Consider the following 26,242-nt stretch of genomic DNA (forward strand, 5'->3'; position numbering starts at 1 on the left):
AGTCAAGAAAACTCTTGCATTTTCCACTGCTTTGTCCAGAAAGTAAAATACCATAAGACCCTGAGGGATCAGGCCCATCTAGTCCAGCATCCTGTTTCACCCAGCGGCCCACCAGATGCCTCTGGGGCTCCCACAGGCAAGAGGTGAGGCATGCCATTTCTCCTGCTGTTGCTCCCCTGCAACTGGTATTTAGAGACACCTTGTCACCGAGCCTGGAGGTAGCCTATAACCATCAAGACCAGTAGCCATTAGTCAACAACTTGTTCTCCATGGATTTGTTTAAGCCCTGCTTAAAGCCATCCAAACTGGTGGCCATCACCACATCCTGTGGCATCCCACAGATTAGTGATGTGCTGTGTAAACAAGTACTTCCTCTTGTTGGTCCTAAATTTCCTGGCAATGTTTCATGGGGTGACCCCTGGTTCTAGTATCGTGAGAGATCTTTTGGGCCTTTTCTCTCCCCTTCAAGAGGGGTGCTTGCCTTTTTGGTGGGGACCTCCCGATTCTTGCCCTAGTATCCCCCTCCAACAGAGACCCCATACTGGCTTTGGCCATGTGGGCTTGCTCCATGTGCGCCCCAGCGGAGAAGCAGGAGAGCGGATTAAAGAGAAGGAGGAAGGTGGGGGGGGGGAGAAAAGGCAGAGGAGGCACCAAGGCTGAGAAACTGACCAACCCCCCCCCTTTAAAGGCGGAAAGAACAGAGAATTAGGAAGGATGGGAGAGCTCTCTCCAAGCTGCCGATCCTCAGGCAACAGGAAAAGGAACTGGAGAGCCGGGGGTTACTGACTCATCAAGGAAATTCTATCTGTTCAACTTCCTGTCAATTTTGGGCATAGAGGAAACAACTCTAGAGTAAGGGATGGTCTCTGATTACGTTGGAAAAATTAGAGAGTCTTCTTAAATTCAGAGTGCTCTTCCCTTTGGGAAATGCAGATATAACCTGTATTTACTCCCTTTTTTTAAAAAAAGTGGAGGTTAGTCTTAAATTCAGGGTCATCTTCTATTCAGGTAAATATGGTATAAAAGTACCATCTATCAAGGAGGCAGAAATTATCTTATAGAAAACATTCACCTTCTACTACAAAGGAGCAGGAATGCTTCTTCCAAGATGGCAACTTGCCATTACAGTGTTCATATATTGATAAAATTTTAATAAGCTGACTAATTCACCATTAAAAGATAAGCTCCATAATAACCTTACAGCTTTGGTCATCTCTAATATCACCTACTAATGTAACTGGGCTTTCATTGCCACACCTCAACAGCATCCACTCTGACTTTCACTCCACTACCCTCAGCCATATGAAGTTCTCCTGCTCCCTCCGCTAACTAGATACCTCTTACGCCTGGGAGTGCCTCTCAGAAAGTGCCTCCCACTTTTCCCACAAAGCTTGTGGCTGTCCTACCCCAGGCACGATAATTAGCCAAGAGGGGGTTTTAGCCAATGCAGAGGTCTGGGAGGAGCTAAGAGTCTCGACCTCAAGCAGCTCCAAGGAGGAACAAGAGTCAGAACCTTGGACAGCTCTAAGCAGAAGCCATTGAGCTGGTGGTCAGTCACATCAAAGCAGGGAAGATGCTGCCGTAGCAAAAGTCTGTAGTTGTTTTAGGATTGCATAGTTTTCTGGCTAGGTAGGGTGGTTTGGTCCCATCTTCTCTCTAGAGAATGCTTCTGCATCTTAAGGAACCTTGCCCAAATTTGCAGCTCTGACTCTGGCAATGCTGGGAGGCACCCACCTCAGTTGTCACTCTGAAGGACCCTTCCAAGTAAGAGAATGAGGGTGGGTTCATATCCTCAGGTTGTGAAGGGAGTGTTGGATCTGGTTCCCCCAGTTCCCATTCTGCAGGGGATGCCAGTAGAGTGAAAGTGCCTGGGGTCTGGGCTGTGGGAATTTCACACTCCAGCTCATCACCAGAGTCTCCTTCCTCACTTCCTGATGGAGGGGTCCTAATTCACAGGCTAAGACCCCAGTTTATCCCTCTACTCTTTGTATAGTAGTCCAGCATCTGCAGTAGGGCCACAGTTTGAAACCCTGGACTTAAATAATCATGTGTTGTTCTTGTCTTCCTCCGCCTCCATCTCCTCGGCATTGAGTATTAGACTGTAAGTTCATTGGGGCAAGGACCTTTCCCTTGTACATTCTAAACAGTTCTAACAATGATTCCATCCATATTCCATACAACCTGCCCTCCTTGAAAGCTAAAGAGAGTTTTGACAGAGTTCTGTGGGATGTTGCTTGCCTTTTGAATTATTGCACTGATGAATTAAATGCTTTTAGCTTTAGTGATTAACTGCCTATTAAAGGCATTGCTTTTCTTTTGAACATTTAATATAAGCAGACTTCTGTGAACGGGATGTTCAGAGCTGACAACACAGTACCATTGAAAAGAGTTATGCAGAACTAGTTGTTCAAAATAAAGGCACTGCTTGTTGCTGATGGATAACCAATTTGTACAATGGGCACTCGTTCTATACTCTGAATACTGTACTATTTCCAAGCTCACATATTGAGCATGCAACTTACTTGTATTAAGATGACGTAAGGGTGGCCTCTGAGCAAAAGGTCAGGTGCACTGCGTGACAGCAATGGAAATGCTGCCACGTTAAAGTTGGGGGGAAATTGAGTTTATTTTTAGAAAGTATAAAACATTTAGACTGTGATGAGTTCATGACCTGGAAAGGTACTGAAGAAGTGGAACAACCTTGTACACACAGGAAGAATTCAGGCCTCGCCTCTATCTGGAATCAATGCTGAACTCCGCATCAAACAGGACAGGTTCTTATCATATATGAGTTGTGTAGCTGACTATGCTTCAGATTCTAGTAACCTGAATGTGTGAAACTGCCACTGTCAGAGATTATGTGGCAGAATAATTAATACATGAGCCAGCTGGGGTAGATAAATGCTCATGGTGATTTCTGACAAGATCTACACCTCCAGGGATGGAAAAGAGCCGGCTGCATTGCAAGACATTCAGCTTGCTGTGTGTTATCCTACTTTTATTGTCCCGACCATCGGGCCTCCAGCAGCCAAATTTGCAATGGGGTTTTAAAAGCTTTTAAAAAAAGTTTTATACATGCAAGAACTATGACAACATTTGGTTGCTGTTGCCAGAGGAATGGGAATAGAAATGGAAATTGGCAGGGATGTCCTTCAAAGAGGACTCCATGGAGAGGGGACAACGATTTGGTCATTGTTACCCCGACTCTAACCCTTGCCCCTAACCATTTGCTCTGTGCAAACATGACTACAATTTTACCATAATCATTTGGAGGTGAGGCTAAAGAAGGGATAACACAGAGGAAGCTGTAAGTGCAACAACACTACCACCTATTTTCCGTCTCTAGCAGGGGTAGATGTAGCCAAAAATCACTATGATCCTTCACCCCCGAGATGGTATTGGTGGTCAAAATTCACAGCCTAAATAACTGATCTCTGTTTTTATTACCTTGGGTACATGTACCCTCTGAACAGCCACTTGAAGGCAGATTTGTGGAGGATCATATCCTTCCTTTCCATCCCCAACAATCACAACTTATATCCCACTTTTCAACAAACGTTTGCAAAGTGGTTTACATCGAGAAATAATAAATAAGATGGATCCCTGTTCCCAAAGGACTCACAATTTAAGAAGAAACGTAAGATAGATACTAGCAACAGTCACTGGGAGGTACTGTGCTGGGGATGGAGAGGGCCAATTACTCCCCCCACCGCTAAACAGAGAGAATCACCACATTAAAAAGGTGCCTCTTTGCCCAGTTGGCAAGGGGCAACCCCTAGTTTTAGTTTAGAGCTATGGTCTCAGGCAGTGATCTTCTCTATTTTTCAAGTGGGGGCTTACTTCAGCAAGAAATCTGCAGCATAAGAGCCAGGCACAGAGGGAGCCAAGTGGCAACCCAGGTTCTGCCACCACCACGCCCCCCCAGCCCCTCCCGCTGAATCTGACGTATGACTCTGTGTCATACGTCAGGTGCAGGGGGTGTAGCTTTGCTCCCAAATGGGGCTGCACGGCCCCATTCGGGAGCGAAATCATGCCCCTGCATTTGACGTAAGACACAGGTGGTGTGTCTGGGGCCACAAAGCGCAGCCTCTGATTGGCAGCGACCCGGGTTCTTTGAACCTGTTCACCCAATGGTGGCTCCTCCCTTAGTAAGAACCATTTCCCACTGTGCCGACCTCCATACAGTACTATGCTTTTCTCAGTGATGAGGGGGTCCTTTAAGGGAGATAGAGTCCTCTCTTAATGGCCCTGGGAGGAAAGCGCTGGGGAGGACTACACTCCCCAGAACTTTGTGCATGCCTTCCACAATGGTGCAGGGGCTCAGGAGGGCTCCGTTTCCCTTAAAGGAGACCCCTCCTTCCCACCACTGTGCTGGGAACAGCGCAGCACTGCACAATGGGAATGGTCATCTCATGGTGCTAGAGGGACTGTGCAGAGTACTCAGCTTCAGTCTAAGCTTCACACAGGACCAAGAAAGATTACCCAAGGGACCACACTTAGGACTGATGGCAACTACTACTCCCCCCACCCCCAGCCTTACAATGAAGAACAGTGATCTAAGACATGTCTTGTAGGTCCGGCAAAAGACATGAAACTAGGTTTGCTGGAGAGTGGAAGATAATGGCCGCCTTCGGACGTCACGGGAAACCTGAGGCAAACTCACCTCAGGTTGGCCCCGTGATGTCTGAGTTATCGGAAATGCGGTTCTGGGACCCAACTGCAGTTACGATCCCTCCCCGCAACCTCCAGATGAACTCTCAGTTTGAAGTAAGGTACGCTTACCGAACTGAGGGTCCGGAGGCTCTAGTGTATTGTATGGTTTGGGCAACTCGCCCAATCCAGAGTTAAGGGAGGAAGCTCCTCCTGCCCCTTGAATTCAATTGGCTGGCATGGCTTTCCTTCCATGGTGGGAGGAAGTCCACGCAGCCAGTTCGGCCCTCTTTAGGAACATAGGAAGCTGCCATACACTGAGTCAGACCATTGGTCTATCCAGCTCAGTATTGCCTTCACAGACTGGCAGCAGTTTCCCCAAGGTTGCAGGCAGGACTCCCTCTCAGCCCTCTCTTGGAGATGTTGCCAGGGAGGGAACTTGGAACCTGGATGCTCTTCCCAGAGCGGCTCCATCCCCTGAGCGGAATATCTCACAGTGCTCACACTTCTAGTCTCCCATTCATATGCAACCAGGGCAGACCCTGCTTAGCCAAGGGGACAAGTCAACCCCATTGTGGTTTGTCCCGAAGATGGCTGTAGATTTTTGTTCATGATGAGGCTTGGTTTGTTAGTTTCTTTTTGTCCGATACAATTCAGTTCCAACGATTAGAAATACAACTTGTGTTACATAACCTGCTGCAAAAGCCTAGATGCTTGAGAGCTGGTTACATTTAAGATACGGCTGATGTGCTATTGAACAAGAAAGGTCCTAAAAATAAAGTCTATGCTATTTGACATAAGCAACTTCCCTTCTTTTGCACTAAAGGAGCTTCCACTAAAGTTACCCTTCAGCACTGCTGGGGGTACTGCTTTGAAAAGCAACGTTCTACGCAGCCCTAAATATGGTGCTTTTCTTCAGGGCCAATAAAATCATTCGCTAATATCTACTCACAAGTTAGTTCCATTCAACAAAAGGTCCTTTCAAGTAACTAAAGCACAGCTTCCTGATGGGCAGAGGAAGGCGACGAGGACTGGGTGCCAAAAAAGAGCAAGGTCTGATTAAAGGCAAAAGGAGCCCTCAAAGTTCTCAACAGTGCTTTGCCCATCCACACTGGACAGTCCAATTGTACAGTTGTGTTTTGTTGCAAACAAAAATAAAACAGCAACTCAGGAGTGGGCCCTGGGACAATAAGTGGAGAGAGGCCTCTGGGCCCCCTCTTGCCTTCTCCCCCTATCCCCAGGTCTTTGCTGCAGAAGAATATATGGACATGGCAGAAGACAAAATATTATTCTGGGCATGACCTTTCTCACCCTCCCATGCAAATAACATGGTATCACATACTCTTCAAACTCCAATCAGAGAGCCTTCAAGACCCATCTTTTTAGCCTGGCTTTTAATGATATCTAGTTTTAATTGTCATTTTAATCTGCTTTTAATTGGTTTTTGATTTTGTTATGTATTTTTTATTTTAATGTAAACCACCCTGAGACACCTATGGAATGGCGGTAAATTAATCAAATAAATACATAAAATAATAATAATAATGCAGTCGGTAGCTTGCCACAGAGAGGTTGTTTTGCAGCCAGTGCCCCCCCCCCAAACCAATTACAGGTATGCCCTGATAGGAGGACAGCACAAAACAAAAAAAACACACACACCAACCCCACTGGTTTCCAACAGCTGACAAAAATGGCATCTAGATTCTAAAAGGGAGTGGACAAAGGATATCCATCGCAAAGAAAAAAGCAGCATGGAAGAAAGCCAAACTCTTCTGTTTCACACCGTAAGTACATTACAGGAGATGCACCAGCTCAAAATCTACATGCATATGCCTGATCAGCAATATGGTCTTCATAGGAACACAGGAAGCTGCCTTATACAGAGTCAGACCTTTGGTCCATCGCAGGATTGTCTACCCAGATTGGCAGCAGCTTCTCCAAGGTTGCAAGCAGGAGTCCACAAAGAAGGGGAGAGGAGAGGAGAGCTGGTCTTGTGGTAGCAAGCATGACTTGTCCCCTTAGCTAAGCAGGGTCTACCCTGGTTGCATATGAAAGGGAGACTAGAAGTGTGAGCACTGCCAGATATTCCCCTCAGGGGATGGAGCTGCTCTGGGAAAAGCAGAAGGTTTCAAGTTCCTTCCCTGGCTTCTCCAAGATAGGCAGACTCCTGCCTGCAACCTTGGAGGAGCCGCTGCCAGTCTGTGAAGACAATACTGAGCTAGATGGACCAATGGTCTGACTCAGTATATCGCAGCTGCCTATGAGTCTCTCTGCGCCCTATCATGGAGATGCCAGGGAGGGAACCAGGAACCTTCTACTCCTCCTAAAGTGGCTCCATCCTCCAGGGAATATCTTACAGTGCTCACACATGTAGTCTCCCATTCAATTGCAAGCCAGGATGGATCCTGCCTAGCAAAGGGGACAACCCATGTTCACTACCACAATACCAGCTCTCCTCATAGGCCCCGGGTGCTTCCTTCAGAAGCACAGGAAAAGTCCAGAACTATCAAGCCAGTGTCCCCTCCCCAGTGACTAGCGAGGCAGCAAGTGTCTGGAACAAACCAGGCAGGGAAACAGGTGGGAGGTGCAGAGGGATGGCTTCCTTCAGCAGCCAGTCACTCTGACAGAGGGAGGTCAGCATACCTTGGAGCGATGGATCATCAGCAGTGGCAAAGAGCTGGCTGTCTGGTGTCACCTAATTTTTCTTCCAGAAGGATCCTGGAGATATGGTCCTTGTTGAGCAGAACTGAGTGTTTTTTGGTTTTACTTGTTCATCAAGTTACACAGATGCAGGTGGGGTGGGGGTAGATTTGTAGGGAAGAATCAGTGGGTAGGAAGAGGATGCTTAACACTCACAATGCCTGCTCATTCTCCCCAGGACATCTCTCCCCCAGTCAGAATTGCTTCCGGTCTTGGATTTCAGTTTAGCAAAAAGCACAGGTTAAAACACACACACCTGGAAACAGGTTTTCCAGTCCATCAGTTCTTTCCAGTTTGTCTTGTTTCTGGAAAGAACTGATAGACTGGAGAAGGGAAAAGCACCCAACTACTGATTCTCCCATGCAAATATTTAGTTCTTTATTCAAACAATCATACCCTGCCTGCCCTCCAGTATCAACATCTCCAGAATGGCTTATGAGGAGAGAAAAATGTTTCCACCCTCTGGTTAGCATTACAAGGTAACCGCAGGGTTGCAGAATGAATTCTGAAGCTGTGGTCAACCTGCATAATTTATGCATGTCACAGAATCCAGCTTGTCTCCCACCAAATTGTCTTGCAATGTGTGCCCATAGCGTGCTTTGGATTCCACTCATGGATCGTGCTGCCCTTGTCTACCCCATCACCATGAAAGACCTGCAAGAGTTTTGAGGTACAGGGAGAGAATCTGTTTGAAATGGAAACCTGGTTGCCTGCCCTTTTGAAGGCAATGTCCATCCCATAAATTGATAATGTGGGCTTATCTCCATGCTCTGAGCCTGCCTGTGATGTTTGAAGTTCAAAGAACTGACCCTCCATTGAGATGCTCTTTAAAATATCAGTCTCCCCACTCTGTATCTCCCTGTACAGGAAGTAGTACACCAGTGAATCTCTTTAGCTATGCAGGCTAGGCCCCCCAAAAAAACCTAACGCCTGTCTCTTTGCTTTACCAAATGAAGCTGTATATAATGATGTTGTACAAATGCTGATTATGTCAGAACTAGCAAGGCAACGAGCAGACGTCAGGATATTCTAAATAGTCTGCAGACTGTCCAAAAAGCCCACTCGGCTAGATTAGAAGTCTGAGTGAAGCAAGAGCTCAATTTGGTTGCAAGGATGTTGGCTTCAAGTTTGCAAAGGGTGCAGAGTGGAGAAAGGACAATGCATTTCAACAGTGAGGAGGCCACAGAGTTCAGGAGGAGGAGGAGGAGGCCACAGGCTCTGTGAGGAGGCCACAGGCTCTGAAGAATGGGATCTACTTTGGGCATGTCTAGGGGCTTGGGCCCGCACAAATGAATTTTCAACTTTCCTTTGGAGACTTGACTCATATGCCACATCACAAATGGCTCTTGAAAGTCTCCTCAGTTTCAAAAACCACTTGCCACATGAACAGAAGACTGCTATCTTGGCTTGTGCGTTCACAAAATGTTGTTATGACTTGTGCAGTTCCACCTCTGGTGATGCCGAGAGAGAGAGTGATGCCCATAGATTTGTGTGGATTACCTAAGACTGGGCACAAAAGTGGACCAATCTGTACAACAGATAACCCCTACCAAGAGGAAAATACATACCCAACAGCAACAGGGGAAATGAAGAGTAACATTAGCAGGGGGCAAAAAGGAAATCAGCAAGGATGAACAAGCGGCAGTGGGTGCTCCCCCTAAAATATTTCCCCAAGAGGAAACATCTAAGAGAAATCTGGCCCATTCCCCAGATGGTTGAAAACATCAAGCAGACTTCATTAATAAGGTGAATAAATTAACAACATGAATTTCCTTACCTCTGTAAGTATTTAATGTAGAGCAAAATCCTCACTCTCCCAATAATGTTCTTTAACACCCCTTTGCTCCCCAGAATCACTTGCTCTAGAGTCTCTGCTGGAAAGCAGACCAATGTTGCTTTTGAGACCAAGGAATGAAGCAGCAAGGAGATTCCCTAGACATTGACAGAGGTTAGGGGTTGTACTTTGGCCACGGTGATCTAGGAAAAGAAATCTGATCCATTGACACAACCCAAAGTTCTCAAGTGCATCCAGTAGATCATGCAAGAGTGAGGGACATGGATGAACTTCATCCATGAATTCCAAAATGTATTAACACATGTAACATCAATGCTATCTCTGTAATGGTACTATGGATATACTTTGCATTGTTGCTCCCCACAATGTTGCAGAGAGAGAGTCAATCCCACCTGATTCCGTTCCACAGACAGGGAAAGTAAAGATGACAACTTACCGCTGTTTCTTACAGGCATATTCATAACTTGGCTGCAGGGTCAAGTAGTAACTGTCAGGACCCCACCCAGACTCTGACCCAGGAGACCCTCTCAGAGGAGGAGGGTGGGAATCAGTGTCCCCTCTAACAGGGATTCCCAGATGTGGTTGACTACAGCTCCCATAACCCCCTGCCCAAGGCCACTGCAGCTGAGGATTCTGGGAGTTGTAGTCAACCACATCTGGGAATCCCTGTTAGAGGGAACTCTGATGGGAACACCCCAGCCGAGGCCTCCAGCCCCAAGCAAAGCCCTTAATGCCAACAGAATTGGATCAGCCAGAGACAGTTGCCCCTCCTGGAGTCACCCCCTCAAAGGAGCTGGTGCCCCCCAGCAAGACTCCTGTCTTTAGAACCTGCTCCATCTTCCCTGAGCCCCCAGGAGTGGAGGCAATGCCAAACCAGGACTGATCTCCAGGTCAGGACTGCTTGCTTGGCTGCTCAGGACTTCCCTTCCCCCATGGGCCTACTCCAGAGGGGAGGGCCAGCTCAGGTGCCTTCTCTAGAGCAAGGCTGGCTTGAGGAGAGCTGGTCTGGTGGTAGCAAGCATGACTTGTCCCCTTAGCTATGCAGGGTCCACCCTGGTTACAAATGAATGGGAGGCTAGAAGTGTGAGCACTGGGAGATATTTACCGTAGGGGATGGAGCTGCTCTGGAAAGAGCAGAAGGTCCCTGGCAGCATCTCCAAGACAGGGCTGAGAGAGACTCCTGCCTGCAACCTTGGAGAAGCCACTGCAAGTCTGGAAAGACAGTACTGAGCTAGATGGACCAAGGGTCTGACTCAGTACATGGCAGCTTCCTATGTGGATCCAGGAGAGGGCAGGGCTCTTGTTGGCTATAGAACACCTTCAGCTGGCACCAGCCTTCTGCTGCTTCAACACCTCTTTGTGAGCTTGAGGCTCCAGCTGCCCTGCTAGACTCAAGTATGGACAGTGATTTAAAAAAAAAACGAGACTCTGAATTTTGGGCTCAGCCCATAATTGTCTCAGGCCTGGCTGAGCAACAATCTGCACCACCACCCTTCTTTCTTCCATTGAAACTTCCCAGGTGGGTGTGGCAGCAAGGAGAAAGGCAGCAGCAGCAGCTGCCTTCATAAGCCTACAAGAGCACCAGGAATACCAAGGCTCCTGGGAAATGTAGCTTCCCAAGGTTCCTGGGCTCCTAATGTCCACTTCCCAGAGGTCCTAGTGCTCCAAAGACTGCCACAGCAGCTCTTTTCATGCTAGCCATCACTGACAAGAGACATTTTAGGGAAAGGGACATTCAGAAGAGAGTGGAGACTTGTAAAATGGCTGGCTGAAGGAAGCCTCCAGTTTCCATCGTGTTCAATATTGAGGCATGGACAAAGACTTCCAGACCTCATTACATGACTGAATGAGTGAAGAGAAGAGATCTAGAGCTCAGAATGAACCTGAGCTTTGAATGAGCCCATTTTAGCCTGATCTGAACATAAGAACAGCCCTGCTGGATCAGGCCCAAGAAGGCCATCTAGTCCAGCATCCTGTTTCACACAGTGGCCCACCAGATGATGCTGGAAGCCTACAGGCAGGAGTTGAGGGCATGCCCTCTCTCCTGCTGCTGCTCCCCTGCCACTGGTATTGAGAGGCATTGTGCCTCTGAGGCGGGAGGTGGCCCACAGTTAGCCACCAGACTAGTAGCCATTGAGCTGAAGCAAACCTGCTCTAGGCAAGCCAATTCTAATTCAAGGCCAGGGAAAGCTGGCCCATTGCTAGCATCAAGCAATAGCTTGCATGTGTGAACAGGCCACCCCAGATATAACCTCACATCAGAAACAAATCTGTTCACACATGCCGCTGCCAGCCATCAAGTGTACAGTATTCAAGTGCAAAGAAATCTAGTGAATCTAAAAAACTGCCAGGGTGACTCCCTCAAGCTGAATCAAGGAGTCCGTGTCTGAGGGGGGTTCATGAATGTCCACCTCCCAAATCCAGTTACAGTGGTGACTTGGACGTGTAGCATTCACACGGGAATCACTGAGTGAATTGCCCATGGACACCTGATGCTATAAAGCATTCTTACAGCTAAGTAAGTATGGAATTGCGCACTGTCTAGATGACACACACACACACACACACCCCGGATCCCTATCTAAGCCCCTCAGCACTTTCTGAAGGCGGAGGATATAAATCTAAAAGACAATAACTCTTGGGATGGAGCCCATCTGGAAATCACACAATGTGCAAACTCAGCCTTTTGAAATGAGTTGTATTCACCCAACATATACTGTGCAGGGGCCATTTAATGGTAACGTGACACGTGCTACGATTCATAAAAAGTCACAGAACAACATTTTCTGGACTTCACTCAAGAAAGGACTGTGTTCTGTTGCAAACCTATCAGCGCAGCACAGAAAATCAGGAACCGGAGAGAGAGTCTGCTTCAGACGGAGACTACAGAACAACTACAATTACTTCAAAAGAGCGGGGACCCAAACCAGTCTTTTGCAAGCTCCTGGACTCATCCTGCATTGCTTGAAACATTAATTTATTAGAGATCCCCACAAGAGTGGTTCGCTGCATAGGAGCCATTGCAGTTCTTATGCAGCGAATGTTATATGAAAATCAAAACATGATTTGGTGTCCAAAGCAGTTGCTGGACAAGAAGGGTACTATATTTGACCCAAGGAAACCATGGACAAATTATATCCAAACATATTTTTTATAACCTGTTTTTAACAAGGGTCTCAGATTATTAACAGGACAGAGGTCATGCTAAAAAACAAAACAACAACAACACACCCCTACTTCTTGTATTTTTCTTGGTTTAGAAAGGACATATGTGCCCAGGTAGTAACTTTATTCTAAAAATAGCCTCTACAAGGCCCCCAAACCAAACCCCTTATCCACAACCTAATTAAACTGAGATGTGGGGACAGAAGCAGAATTTAGTCCAGTCAAAGTCAGTGGAAACAGAGCTGCTTAAAAGCACAAAGGTTTTGGTTGAACCGTGCTAGGGATAAAGATGGGTTAGGCCCAGGCAGGGGCAAACCACTGCTTCCAGATCACTCCAGGTGAAGGGTCCTGTACCTGAAAGCAGCTATAGAAATCATACTCAGTCACCCCAACTAAATAAATACATAAAAATAATAATGAGGTTTAGAGGGTTTTATTTTCACTATTTTTCAAAAGCAGTCTTGTGCTTACTTTTGTTCTACTCTGCAGAAACGTGAGAGAGGTTTGGTGGGGTGTGTGTGTGTGGGGGGGGGGGTGTCCATGAATTTAGCCTGGCCATGGCAATGGAAACCTTGCATCAGCCTTGTGAGCTGGAAGGATCATTTTGGAAGCTCCCTTCACTACTCTCCTCCTCAATTTCATCCTGCCTGACCCCCTCCAAGGCGGTGCACAGCGGTCGCTTCAGTCTAATCTTTGCTGCTACAGGGCTGTCTATGAAAGTAATCCACTCACCATTCCCGCTACAAGTCCTCCTTTACCTCCTCCTTCCTCCTCCCCCCCCCGCCGATTTCATCTCCATGGCAATTGTTACCCAGCCAGTTTATACATTCAGAAGCAAGCCAGTTCACTGCATGGGAATACTTGGGAGGGGGGAGAGTGGGTGGGTGGGAGGGGAGCCAGATGCAAAGCCTCATGGATCCTCCCTTATGCACGCAACCTCTGGCATGCAACTTGCTAACAAATGCCTTCCCCCTCAGAGGCAGACCCTTCCACACCTGTTTCTCTCTTTGCAGGTTGGAGAGCCAGCCAGCCAGCCAGCCCACTAGGGACCAGAGCTGTCCTTTGGTTTCCTCCAGTACTGGAAGAAACAAGTAGGCATATGCAACAACCAGACAGGTCAAGGACCCTCCTGCACAGGTCTGCCGTGGGGGTGTGGCGCCAAGAGGGAAGGGGATCCCATGACCCTCCTCCATCTGTAGCACCTCTGATCCCTGGGAATCCTGCAGTTCTCAGACGTCTGGCCGGTGAAAGCACCCGGGTGAGACGCAGGGAGACTCCCACCTTGCTGAGCAGCGCATGGTGAACATCATAAGCTCACACTGCCTCCCGCCCCATTAAAAAGCCACAACCTCACCACCCCCACCCACACCCCACAGACCAGGTGACACATCAGTTCTGGTGAGGACGAACACACCAGTCCGGTGGGCTTGAGTCCCACACTTCCTAGAGTCTATGGCACAACACGAGAACAAGCCCTGCACATGTTCTACACACACACAAGAAGGAGCCCCAGAACTGTCAGTGCTCAGAAGACACTGCAGTGAAGGCAAGCAAGGGCCCTTCTTTCAAAACGATCTCCCCACGATGGTGGGGAGGGGGGTGTCTGGCCACACCGCTTTTTACAAGGTAGTCAAGCGGCTTTAAAGGCAGGTGTGTGGGGCGGCGGAAATGAAGGGGGCTTCCAATGCTCCCTGGACATTCTCCCCCCTTCCTTTCTCCAAAAGGTCAGCAAAGGGAAGAGCAGGAGAAAGACAAAGGGAATTCTGGAGGAGGGGTGTTTAGACAAGGGGGATGTTGGGGGTGGGTGGGAGGTGTAAAGACACACACCTGGCAGCTTCTTACCTTTAGAGGCATCTTTCTCTTCTTTCGTCTTGATCACCTTCCCGCTCATAGATCCCAGTGTGGTTGTAAAAATCCCCCCAAGAGACCGCGTGGAGAATCCGGCTGGACTTCAAGCAAACCAGGCAGGCAAGACAGATGATGGGTTTTCTCCCCTTCTTGGGTAGGGCGGGGGCAAGGGGTGGGGGTGGAGAGGGGGAAATAAAGCCTAGAGTGGGGGGGGAGGAATAAGAGAGGGGTGGGTGGGAAAGGGAAGAAAGAGAGAATCAGAAGGAAAGCTGGCTGGCTGGCTGCTGCTTCTCCTGGTGCAGAAGGATGCTAAGCCCCCCACCCAAACCACCACTGCCCAAGCCCGGAGAGTCCTGAACTGCTGCGGGTGCCTTTTGGCTGCTTCGGGCAGGAGAGGAGAGGGGGCTCCCCTGGACATCCGCAGGAGGGAGATTATCCCTCTCCTCCCCCGGGCTGGGAGATTTACAAGAGACAAAAGCAGGGGTGGTTTTTTTGCTTCCTCTCCGCTGCCAGTAATTCCCTCTCTTCCTTTCCCAGGAAGCAGGAGAGGAGGGAGGGACCACCACTCTGAGCAGCCTTAGCCAGCCAGCGCCCCCCCCCCATGCTACTGGCTGGCTGGCAGATTTACACACACACACACACACACACACACACACACACACACACACACACACCTCTTTCCTCCCCCACTCAGGCAAAGGGAAGGTGTGATGGTGGGAGTATGTGCGATCTCCCTGCTTCATCACCCCACCCCCGCAAAAAGTCTAGGGAGGGGGATGCCACAAGAAAAAGAGGGGGGTTACACTGCAAAGAGGGGCGTGGAGGAAATGTGCAGGATTCTTCCTTTATGACTCCGAGGGTATTTAAGAGCTGGGGGTGGAGGATGCTTCCCTGCAAAGCCGTCCCCCAGGTGAGGCAAACGAGAAGCACTACCTGTTGGGGGTCAGACAGAGGGGCTGATGGGTGGCAGGGAGGAGGGACCTCCACGCAAGGAGCACAAGGAGCGGGCGCCCTGGTTCTGCTTCCCAGGAGAGGTGGGAGGAAATATCGCATCATACTACCTGGGGGCAGGGGCTAGCTGGGGTGGGATGAAGGTGCCATCACCACCAAACTTCTGGGAGGAATAGAAGCTGCTAATTATTATCTCACCTCTCCTATCAATTTAATTATTCATGAATTGGCAGGGAGGGCTTGCAGGAAACAAAGGAAAACTCTGTGCATTGCAGTCTGCGCTTCTCCGCTTTGTCTTCTGCACTCCAGCAGCACCTTGGCTGGGGAGGCTCTATTGGATTAACTCTATTAGCCAAAATCAGCAAACAGGAGTCTCCGGGGATCAAGAAAATACTCCTAGGGTTTCTGGGGGTGGTAGGAGAACCTTTTTACACAGACTTTGGGGGCCCTAATCTTGTGGCCACTCTGCTGCTCGAAAATCATAGACTCCGAAGCCTGCATTTCATTTATAAAATAAAATTTAAAAGTCAGAGCTTGGTTGCCAACATTTGCTTCTAGTGTGCAGTGAGAAAAAAAATAGATATAAGAAAGATTAGCATGGTTGATGTCCACATGCAAAGAAAGACAAGATCGTGTCCCTTTCTTAACTGTACAGAAAAGGGGATTTCAGCAGGTGCAGCTTGTCAGGCAGGAGAGAGAGAACCTGCATTCTCTGAAGTTCTCTCTTCAACTCTGCAAGACATAGAAGGCACAGATCCCCTTGGCGTTTTGTCGCTCTTAGGTGGCAGCCACTTTCAAGAGACTTAAGATGCCCCTGGAGGACTCCCATGCTTCCCAGGAACTGCTCTAGGCTAGCATAAGAGCAGTTTCAGACCTAACGATAGGAGCACCTTTGAGACTCTCCCTCATTACCAGTGTGCAGGTGTGAATGCCAGGAGAGAAAGTGGGCCATTAGAACGTGCAGCCGGTTTCCCAAGAATCAGCCATCCTAGTCTTTTGAACTAGCACGTCTGATGAAGGTGGCTCTTGTCCACAAAAACTCTTCCCACAACAAATCTGTCCCACAAAACCTTTTGCGATTCCAGCCCGAGCCTGCACAACTTCAGCACCACCACCACCCCCGCTGTGTTTGGACTACAGCTCCCATCATCCCCAGCCACAGTGGCCAAGTCAGGGGTGATGGGCATTGTAGTCCAACATCTGCAGGAGGGCTGAAGTTATAAGTAAAGTGAGGCAGCTGACTCTCGGTTGCTTGAAAGGGTTCACCAAGCTGGACGACAGACCCAGCTGGATACTCCATCCCTGCTGCTCTGCCTTTGGGCACTGAAGCAGGGTGCAGCAATGGGGGGGGGTCTATCCCCCCTATCCTAGCACTATCCTTCAGGAAAGGCTGGGGGTGATTGTAGTTCAAAAACAGCTGGAGAGGCCAGGCTGCCTACCGCTGCTCCATAGTAAGGAACATAGGAAGCTGCCATATACTGAGTCAGACCACTGGTCTATCTAGCTCAGTATTGTCTACACAGACTGGCAGCGGCTTCTCCAAGTTTGCAGACAGGAATCTCTCTCTGCCCTATCTTGGAGATGCTGCCAGGGAGGGAACTTGGAACCTGTAGATGCTCTTCCCACAGCAGTTCCATCCCCTGGGGGGGGGGAATATCTTGCAGTGCTCACACTTCTAGTCTCCCATTCCTATGCAACCAGGGTGGACCCTGCTTAGCTAAGGGGACAAGTCATGTTGGTTTGGATTCTTTGACTCTAACCCCAGAAATGCACAGGCCACAAGGAAAGAATACAGGCCACAACTTATGTATTGTCCAACCTTTAGTGGGGGGGGCGGGATGTTTTCAATCATATCTAATTTTAAAACTCTGAATGACCTTCTTTCTTTGGGAAGCCAAGTAAATTCTCTAATTCTGGAGAACAACTTGTAGTGCAGCCAAAATGAGTGCACTCCAAAACATCACATTTATCTTAAGTGCCAAAAAAAAACTTCCCAAGAAGTATGTTGAGTCATTTTTCCTAAAGAAAGAGACAGAGATGTTGATGGTCTTTGGTGTTATGAGGTATGGGTTTGTGGGGGAAGAAAGCCTGAGTCCTCAACCCAAATTTCTTACATTTTGTATTGCAATATTTCAAATTTGAAAGTTTACTGGTATTGAATTCAGGCCAAGTTTCTCTCCTAATCCCATGCAAACAGCAACTAGCGAGTGGGGTGTGGGAAGGTAATCTGAGCTGCAGTGTGGGTGGAAAGAGTTAAAAAGCCTCTCCACCCACAAAACAGTCCTGGTGTGGCTCCAAGAGTTAACATATAAAATAATAATAAGACCACACGTTTCGTGTACCATGTACTTTAGCCCTATGCACATTGTTTCATTCCTGTGGGAAGAGTCTTCTATTTATTCTGGCAACTCCCTTCAAAGCAGCTGTGATGTTCACTTTGCTTCATAGAGGGCTCCACACCAGCAACAGATGCCTCTAGGACAGGAGCGACTGAAGATATTGCAGCACATGAGGCAAGGCACCCAATGCTGTCTGGTGTGGGTGAGCCCCCCTTCCAAAACTCAACCTTGGATGCAGCAGCATAGGGAAGACACTGCCAGCCCTGGTTCAGCTTGCCACCGCCCCCCCCCCGCCACACCACCTGCATCTGATGTTGGACGCAGGGGGGCATTGCGTGCTCACAAATGGAGCCGTGCACCCCATTTTCATGCGTATTCCGGCCAATGCTGCATTTGCAGCGAGGCTGGGAAGCCGGCGCAGTCTAAGTTGATCAAAAACGGAACCAGCACCGGCTTTGCAGCCTGGCCGGAAACGTGGAGCTGGCCGGAATATGCTTGAAAACGGGGTGCACGGCTCCATTTGCAAGCATGCAATGCACCCCTGCGTCTGACGTCAGACGCAGGGGGCATGGCTGGGACACGAGCCATGGCCCTTGAGCATGGCAGGCCGGGTTCTTTGAACACATTCACACAGGGGTGGCTCCATCTCTGCTTGGATGCTCTGAAAGTAATCTGGGGGGACAAGGAGGAGGGAAGGTTGCCAGCAGCCTCCTCATCTCTCTTTGTGCTTCCTGCAAGTTTTGGAAGGAGTGTGAGGAGAGAGGCCCTCCTTGCCAGAGGCGTAACTATAGGGGGGGCAGGGGGGGCACGTGCCCCGGGCGCCATCTTTTCTGGTCACGTGGGGGGCGCCGCCATGACAATTTTTTTTTAATTTTTTGTTAATACAAATGTTTCCTGCTCAGTGCAGCAGCGCTGCAGCAGTCAAGGGAGCGCGTCGGCACCCCCTCCCCCACGAGCGGTCCCTTCCGTGCCGCCCACGCCCCCCCATTGCTTTGCTGGGGCCTGGCGGCCAGTCAGTGGCCTGGCTTTGTGGCAGCGGCGGCAGGCGTTTGTGAGGAAAAACCAAAGTATAATGTAGTATGTTGGGGGGGCGCAGGGGGCGCCATTTCAGTGCTTGCCCCGGGCGCCGTTTTCCCTAGTTACGCCTCTGCTCCTTGCTAAGTTTGCAAGTGCCAGATTATTCCCAAAGAGCAGCTCCAGTAGTGATGGCAGGGGGTACCCTGCCACCAGTGTTCCCTCTAATACGGATTCCCAGATGTTGTTGCCTACAACTCCCAGCATCCTCAGCTGCAATGGCCTTTGGCTGGGGATTATGGGAGTTGTAGGCAACAACATCTGGGAATCCCCATTAGAGGGAACACTGCCTGCCACCCTGCTGACGCCCCAGTAATCTGCCGCCTGAGGAAACTGCCTCCCCATGCCTCACGAAAGGACGTCCCTGCTCTAGGAGCATCCAGCCTTCTGATAGGGGACCCGCACTTAATACTAAGCTACAACAAGGAAAATCTGCCACAGGGGGACTGGCCGGCATTCTGTGGGCTAATGCAGATAGAAAGATGAAGGGCCGTCACCCAATTTATTAAGTCAGAGTTGATTAATAAAATAAATTTTAAAAAAGTCTTCATAAATTTGCAAGGACAAAACAATAGGGAGAAAGAGAGCATACATTGTGTTTAGGGGTGTGTGTGTGTGGGGGGGGGTGTCAACAGGTGCCATTTTAGAAAAAGCATTTGCCCCTGCGCGAGAGTAAAGTGGGTGGAAGGCCTCGTCTAAGATGGTGCCTGCCATCTGCAGCTTTTAGTTCTCTTAAAAATAATTAACCTTTTCTTTTAAAATAGCTTGCCAGGTTAGTCATCGTAAGCTGCCTTTTGCTAAGTCAGGCTCTCGGTTCATCTAGATCAGGATTTTCTACACTGACTGGCAGCAGTTCTCCAAGGTTCCAAGCAGGAGTCTCTCCCAGAGATGCTGGAGATGCTGCCAGGCACCTGGGATTTTTCTGCCTGCATAGCTGATGCTCTACCGCTAAGTTGCCACCCCACTCCCAGTCCGTTTAAGAGGGTTTATTTTAATCAACGAATCTAACCAATTAATGGATTCAAGATTGCAACACAGAGATAGAAAGACAGACAGATAGCAAACACACCACTAGGGCATCTTTCTGGCACCATAAATGCTCCAAGCGCACTGAGATCAGACCTCAGCCGTTCCTTTGAAGGTTTACCCGGAGATGGTGAGGTTCTGTCTGAACACAGAAGCGAATCAGGACACAGATTCACAAGCCAGCACAAAGACTGGAGGGTGTAAGGAAGGGGCCCTCCAAAAGGCCTGTACGAATTGTAAGCCACCAGCCGAATGTAGCCTATCAGCCATGCCCTGCACCCTGCCAAGCGCTTGGCAAAAGGAAGCAGGCAGTGGCCAAAACAGGGGGGTTGACTTGAGCCCCTGGAGGGCAACTGTTTATGTCCAGAGCCTTCCTTGGGGAGTCAGAGTTGCTGCTGGTGTGTGCTGGAATGAGCTCTAAATCCGACTGTTCTGAAGACAGAAATGTTTATTTATGTACCTTATATACATCCTCTCCCCCCCCCCCAATTCCTGCACAGCCCTTTGGAAAGTGCCAGTGCTTTAAGAGTGCCTGCTGGTGACGAGAAGGAGGTGTGTGTTCCCAGCTGATGTCATCCCTTGCCTGCCCAATGATAACTGGGAGAGTCTCTCTGCTTCACTGCCCAATTTGCCGTATGAAAGTCAGAACCCCAACAGCCTGACCCAGGCACAATGTCACAGACAGAATTTAATGAGCGGGAAACATTTCCCTCCTGGATCTGTCTGTCTAGGCGGCAATTAAGTCACGTTTCAAAATACAATGCAGTTTCTGGAAGAGGCGGCCACAGAGAGGTCCGAGAGACATCAATCTTGAGCCCCTTCCTTGAACTGCTGTACATGTTTTTGGTTGTTTTTTTTAAAGAAGAGTGTCTGACACTCCCAACACCACTTCTATCTTTAGAACAAGGTTTTCTACAGGTCACCGAGGCACACAGACATTTCAGAAGGGTACTGGTTATAAATGCAGCTCGGGATATCATCATAAGGCAGATGATGCAGCAGCTTTGCTGAAGTTAAGCAGAGCTGGGCAGTGCTTGGATGCAGGGCCCCCTGGAATTGCTGCAGGTATGCTGTCCCAAGCCCCATCATGAAAGGCAGGCAGGCTATAAGTACAATAGAATAGCAGCACCTTAAATGGAACTTGACCTGGGACTTGTACACACAGCAGACTTTACCACCGGTTTACTGGGAGGCTTTACAATGACGATAAGCAAATGGTCTATCTAATCCTTTGCTCTTCAGATACCAGAGGCATAGAGCCATGTGTGAAAAGCCTCCTGGGGAATGTTTTTTGTAAAGCACAGGTTGATGCTTAAAGGCTTGTTTCTTGCATTTGAGGGATAGGGCCATGGCTCAGTGGTGGATCATCTGCTAGAACTAGATGGACCAAGGGTCCGACTCAGGATAAAGGTAGCTTCCTGTGGGCTGGAGCTGTAGATCAGTGGCAGAGCATCTGCTTGCAATGCATGCAGAAGGTCCTCGATTCAATCCCTGGTAGCATCTCCAGGTAGGGTTGGGAAGGACTCCAACCTAAAATCTTGAGCAATATCGAGCTAGAAAGACCAGTGATCTGACTGAGTAGTATACAGCAGCTTCTTATGTTTCCTTTTCCAAGTCTGTGCTTCAGATGTTAAATCCTGCATTGGCTAGAATGCATGAATATGCCTCTTCTCAGCTTTTTAATCCTGCATGCACATTCAATCATAAGTTAAGCACGCCCAGCCACAAGTGGCACAGTGGGGAAATGCTTGACCAACCAGTAAAAAGGTTACCGGTTTGAATCCCTGCTGGCACTATATTGGGCAGCAGCAATATAGGAAGATGCTGAAAAGCATCATCTCATACTGCATGGGAGGAGGAAATGGTCAACCCCTCCTGTATTCTACCAAAGAAAACCACAGGGCTCCGTGGGTGCCAGGAGTCGAAATCGACTTCACGGCACCCTTTACCTTACCTTTATTATACTACAAATGCCTAAGGGCATAACACATGTTTCAAGCATCAATCATGGTTCCCTCCAAAGAATCCTTGGGGATTCTAGTTTTGCTAGAGTGCGGAAAATTCTCCATTGGACATCACTAGCTTGCCTCTAACGGAGCCACAGTTGAAGCTGGTGTAGGATGGATAATGCCTTTAGAGTTATTTGAAGAAAAGTCCCCGCAAAATGTTCCAGGGCTTTTCTTCAGCAAGTGGTAAAGAATCCCAACTCTAAGCCAGGCATGGGCAGATTTCAGAGTTGTTTTGTTTACTACTACTAACCACAGCCAGGTGCAGAATAGTGAGTCCTGGGTGGGGAGAGCTCAGTTACCAATTGCAGCCTGCTGAGCCCGATGCTGGGATGATTTGCATATACAAGGTCAAATCTATAGAGTTTCTAAGTATTAGGGATCCTCAAAGTGTACTTTTGGAGGTGGGGCAGTGGGGGCTGGAGTGGAATTTCTTCTTGCTGCTGTTGTTAAACTGGATGTCAGAAACCCTGGCTGATCTATTGCAAATCATTCAGTAATCCCAACAGATCCTGATCTCCCCTGTCTAAAATAGAGCTTTAATCATTATAGGATCAACAATTTACTTACTGACTATATGGGAACCCGTTTTATTTTTTTACCTTTACTAAGTATCATCATCATCATCATCATCATCAATCTGTTCTCCCCCACCCCCTCTAACACACCTTTCTTTCCTCCTTTTCCCTTTCTCTCTCTCCAAAATGACACCACTGGTGCAAACTACCTTAGGTAAAGTTGCAACCTAGTTGTCCAGTGATCTAAATAGTCTCCCTGAATTCTGAGCAGAGTGTGTTATTCTGAGCAGGCTGTACAAAGCCAAAATGGAGGACACCGTTCACTTAGACATTATTTATAGCTGAATATTCCTTTTCATAATTAGCACAAGCACTTTTAGACATCCAGACCCTGGCTAGGCATTTCTGCGTCACCAAAAGGCTGCTCAGAACAAAGATGGATCAACAGACTTTACTCCCAAGCCAAGGTGGGATAATGGTTAGAGGGTTGGACCATGATGAAGGGTGCGGGGTAGGAAGGACTTGGGATCAGGCATGCACTCTAAATCTAACCTACCTCACAGGGTTGTTGTGACGTTAAAGGGGGAAACTTGTGCTCTATGGATGAAAGTCAGAGTGAAAGTGTATAGATAGACAGACAGACATAGATTTTATATATATATATATATATATATATATATATATAGAGAGAGAGAGAGAGAGAGAGAGAGAGAGAGAGAGAGAGAGAGAGAGAGAGAGAGAGATGGGATGAAAGAACAGCTCTACCTATTTATGGTTCTTCCGTCTTTGAGACCAATGTAACCATAATTGTTCTGTTTCCAGTGGTTGCTGATGGGGTCTACGTTATATTTCTTTTTAGAGTGTGAACCCTTTGGGGACAGGAAGCCACATTTTATTTTATGTATTTGTTATTTTCCTTTGTAGGCAACTTTGAGAACTTTTGTTGAAAGGTGATATAAACATTTGTTGCAGTAGTAGATTGATTATGGCAGTGTAGCAGGGAGTGTTATGACTGTTTTTATACACCAATTTCCTTGTGCTTATACAACAGCCTTTGACCAAATGCAAAAGTCTGGCTGAGCAGCTTTCTGCCTGAAAACAACTGGTTTCAGATTTTTTTGATTTTTTTACAGGCCCCCACTCCTTTGCTTTCAGTGGCAGCTAAAATCTGCAGACATTAGCAGATGGAAATGCTAATCTCCATGCTGTGAAGAGTGTCACTTGCTCACTTCTGCCGTCCTTTTAAAATGCACAGGAGCACACCAGGATGGGGTTTTCCTGATCAGCTGGCAACCCAAAGTCTCTCCACTATGCAAGAAGGAAACATCTTTACTCAAAGGATTCCTCTTGTGTTTGTATGGGGTGGGACAACAGAATATGAGTCAGGGCAAAAACCGCATCTGGAAATGGATATCCTCCATAGATTAGGCACCCAGTGTTTTCTCAAGACTGAAGAGACGCCACTTCCAAGTAGGGAAGGCATTTCGCCTGCTGCCAAGGGAGGCGACTTGTTGACGCAGCAAGAGAGCTGAAATCTGGATGCCTAGGAGGGCTCCAATGAAACATAATGGTACAAAGGAAGTGAAATATTAGAGCACACACAGCCATTCTCAATAAGTGGAGGGGCTAGGGTTAGAGAGCAGAAGGGGGGTGGGATGAGCCCCAAGAAAGGTGCTGCACAATTGATAGACCAGCTTCTGATACTCTTTGCTTGGATACCAGCTTCTTTCATCTGCAATACTAGATTTGCACACCCAAATGAGTGTTGATTTTCAGGACAACTCCCCTCTCTCCCTCAATTAATGGCACCTACCTTAACCTGAAGAGCAGGTCGAGAAGCCCCTTCCCTGAGGGCAAGGTGAGCCCAGGAGCTATTCTTGGCCAAGGACTCTGAGCAGGAAGTCTGGTTTCATCCTCTGCCTGGTCACATGCCGGACATTTGGCTGTTTCTGTCCTTTCAGACAACTCTGTCCTTAATATTTGTATCTCCTCCTCCTAGTTTTTCTCTGGCTTGGTTGAGGAAAACACTCCAGAGACAGCACCTTTCAGCTCTGGAGACTGCTGGAAGGCGAGATGAAAGAAGCACGTCGTCCCTCACAACAGTTAGGGTCACGCACTGCTTCGGAGGCCTGTCGGAGCAATCTGAAGAAGTGGCAAGTCACAGGGTCTCCGGCCTCTATTTTTAGTGAAACAGAATTCCCCGAGTTGTTTTTGACTTCCCAAGTTGTTCTACCCGAAGGGCTGGAGAAAGGCAGCTGGGGCCAGATCACCTTACAGCACGAAGGTTCCTTTGCAAAGCACAGGAACGGGCTGGAGAAAGAAGCTGGAGAGAACAACGAGGAACGTATGCTCAGCTGGAGCACTAGAGGCAGACCAGCTGCACCTTATCATGCTTTAAGCACACGGTTGTACTCACAACCCAGTGCAGGAGGAAAGGTGGGCAATATTCTCCAGGTTCACAGGTAACAATATGCCTCTCAATACCAGTTGTGGACTTATAACAGCGGGGGACAGACTTGCATCTGGTTGGCTATCATAGGAAACAGGACAGTAGACCTGACATCATGCAAGGCTTATTCAAAGGGGAATTACATGCATTCATAGAGGTATAGGTCTTGTCAATGACTATTAACCCAGCTCGGTAGAACCTCCATGTTCAGTGGCAGTCTATCTGGATCCCAATTGCTGGGATGCAATAAGAGGACAGGGCTGTTGATTTCTTGGACTGCTTGTGGGCTTCCTAAAATCATGAACCATCTAGCTCAGTATTGTCTCCAGGCCTGCTCAACTCTTCGGCCCTCCTGCAGATGTTGACCTACAACTCCCATAGTCCCTAGCTATTGGCCACTGTGGCTGGGGATTATGGGAGTTGTAGTTCAAAAAAACAGCTGGGGGGGCCAAAGTTGAGCAGGCCTGACTCTACACTGACTGGCAGCAGCTCTGCAAGGTTTCAGGTAGGAGTATGCACAAAACTGGGTTTCCCAGTTTGGTTTTATTCTGGACCAGACTGGAACTGGACACCCCCAAACACCCCCCAAGATAACCACAGGGCTCTGTGTTCTCCAGGAGTCGACGCTGACTCAATGGCACACTTTACCTTTACCACAAAACCATCTCTCCTCCCCTAAAGAGATGAGGGCATGCCCTCCAGTAACATAGGAAGCTGCCTTATTCTGAGTCAGACCATTGGTCCATCTATCAAGCTCAGTATTGTCTACACAGACTGGCAGCGGCTTCTCCAAGGTTGCAGACAGGAGTCTCTCTCAGCCCTATCTAGAGATGCTGCCAGGGAGGGAACTTGGAACCTTCTGCACGCAGATGCTTTTCCCAGAGCGACCCCATCCTTTAAGGCAGAGGTCCCCAACCTGTGGTCCTGCAGATGTTGCTGAACTACAACTCCTATCATGCCCAGCCACTTTGTGGCTGGGGATGATGGGAGTTGTAGTTCAGCAACATCTGCAGGACCACAGGTTGGGGACCTCTGCTTTAAGGGGAATAGAAGGGCACAGAAAGGGAAAGCGCCACACCAACAAATAGGAAGGGAGGAAACAGGAATGGTGCAGTAGCAGTTTATTAAAGAGTAGATCGTGATGTGTTTGAGTAGAATTCCTCTTCAGGGGACTATGACATATAAAATATACCATTGGGGATAATGAGGAATAGTTATAAAAGAGATTTAGATTATGAGCCCTTTGGGGACAGGGACCCATCTTTATATATGTTTATTTCTCTATGTAAACCGCTTTGGGAACTTTTGTTGGAAAATGGTATATAAATAGCTGCCGCCATTATAAAAGGACATTATAAAAGGAACTATATGAAACTACACAGGATTTTAAAAATAGATAAAAGCAAGCCATGATTATAACCTTATAAAAAGGAAATAAGATAAACCTCAAGTACAAAGACAAAATAGGTCATAATAAATATCCTCACAGACTAGCAAGTCAAAAACAAAATAGCAAAGATATACACACTAACACCACCAAAGTTATGATAAATAGTTTTTTGTAAACAAACGAGCAAATTCAAAGAAAGGTATTTAAACAAACTAAACCACAGATAATAGTGAATAGCTTCTTACAAACAAACTGGCAAGTTTAAACAATGTAACAAAGATACTCAAATTAGCTAGAGCATGGTGAATGCAACACATGGGTTAACTAATCC

At 48.0% G+C, this 26,242-nt stretch overlaps 1 protein-coding gene across 3 annotated transcripts in view; it reads right to left on the minus strand.

Annotated features, from left to right (window-relative positions):
* FGF13 (fibroblast growth factor 13) overlaps nt 1–26,242 on the minus strand; it is a 263,484-nt gene that overhangs the window by 190,613 nt on the left and 46,629 nt on the right. For 2 of the 3 annotated variants that reach the window (XM_053274439.1, XM_053274444.1), the window contains exons 4-5: nt 23,886–24,395; nt 14,153–14,357 (exon numbers count right to left, since the gene is read on the minus strand). In XM_053274439.1, the coding sequence (XP_053130414.1) occupies nt 14,153–14,201 (49 nt within the window). In that variant the 5' untranslated portion in view covers nt 14,202–14,357; nt 23,886–24,395. Of the gene's footprint in view, nt 1–14,152; nt 14,711–23,885; nt 24,396–26,242 lie in introns of those variants that run through there. The other variant, XM_053274441.1, reaches the window with a different exon arrangement.

The sequence above is a fragment of the Hemicordylus capensis genome, chromosome 11 (assembly GCF_027244095.1).
Source record: "Hemicordylus capensis ecotype Gifberg chromosome 11, rHemCap1.1.pri, whole genome shotgun sequence".
NCBI lineage: Eukaryota > Metazoa > Chordata > Lepidosauria > Squamata > Cordylidae > Hemicordylus > Hemicordylus capensis.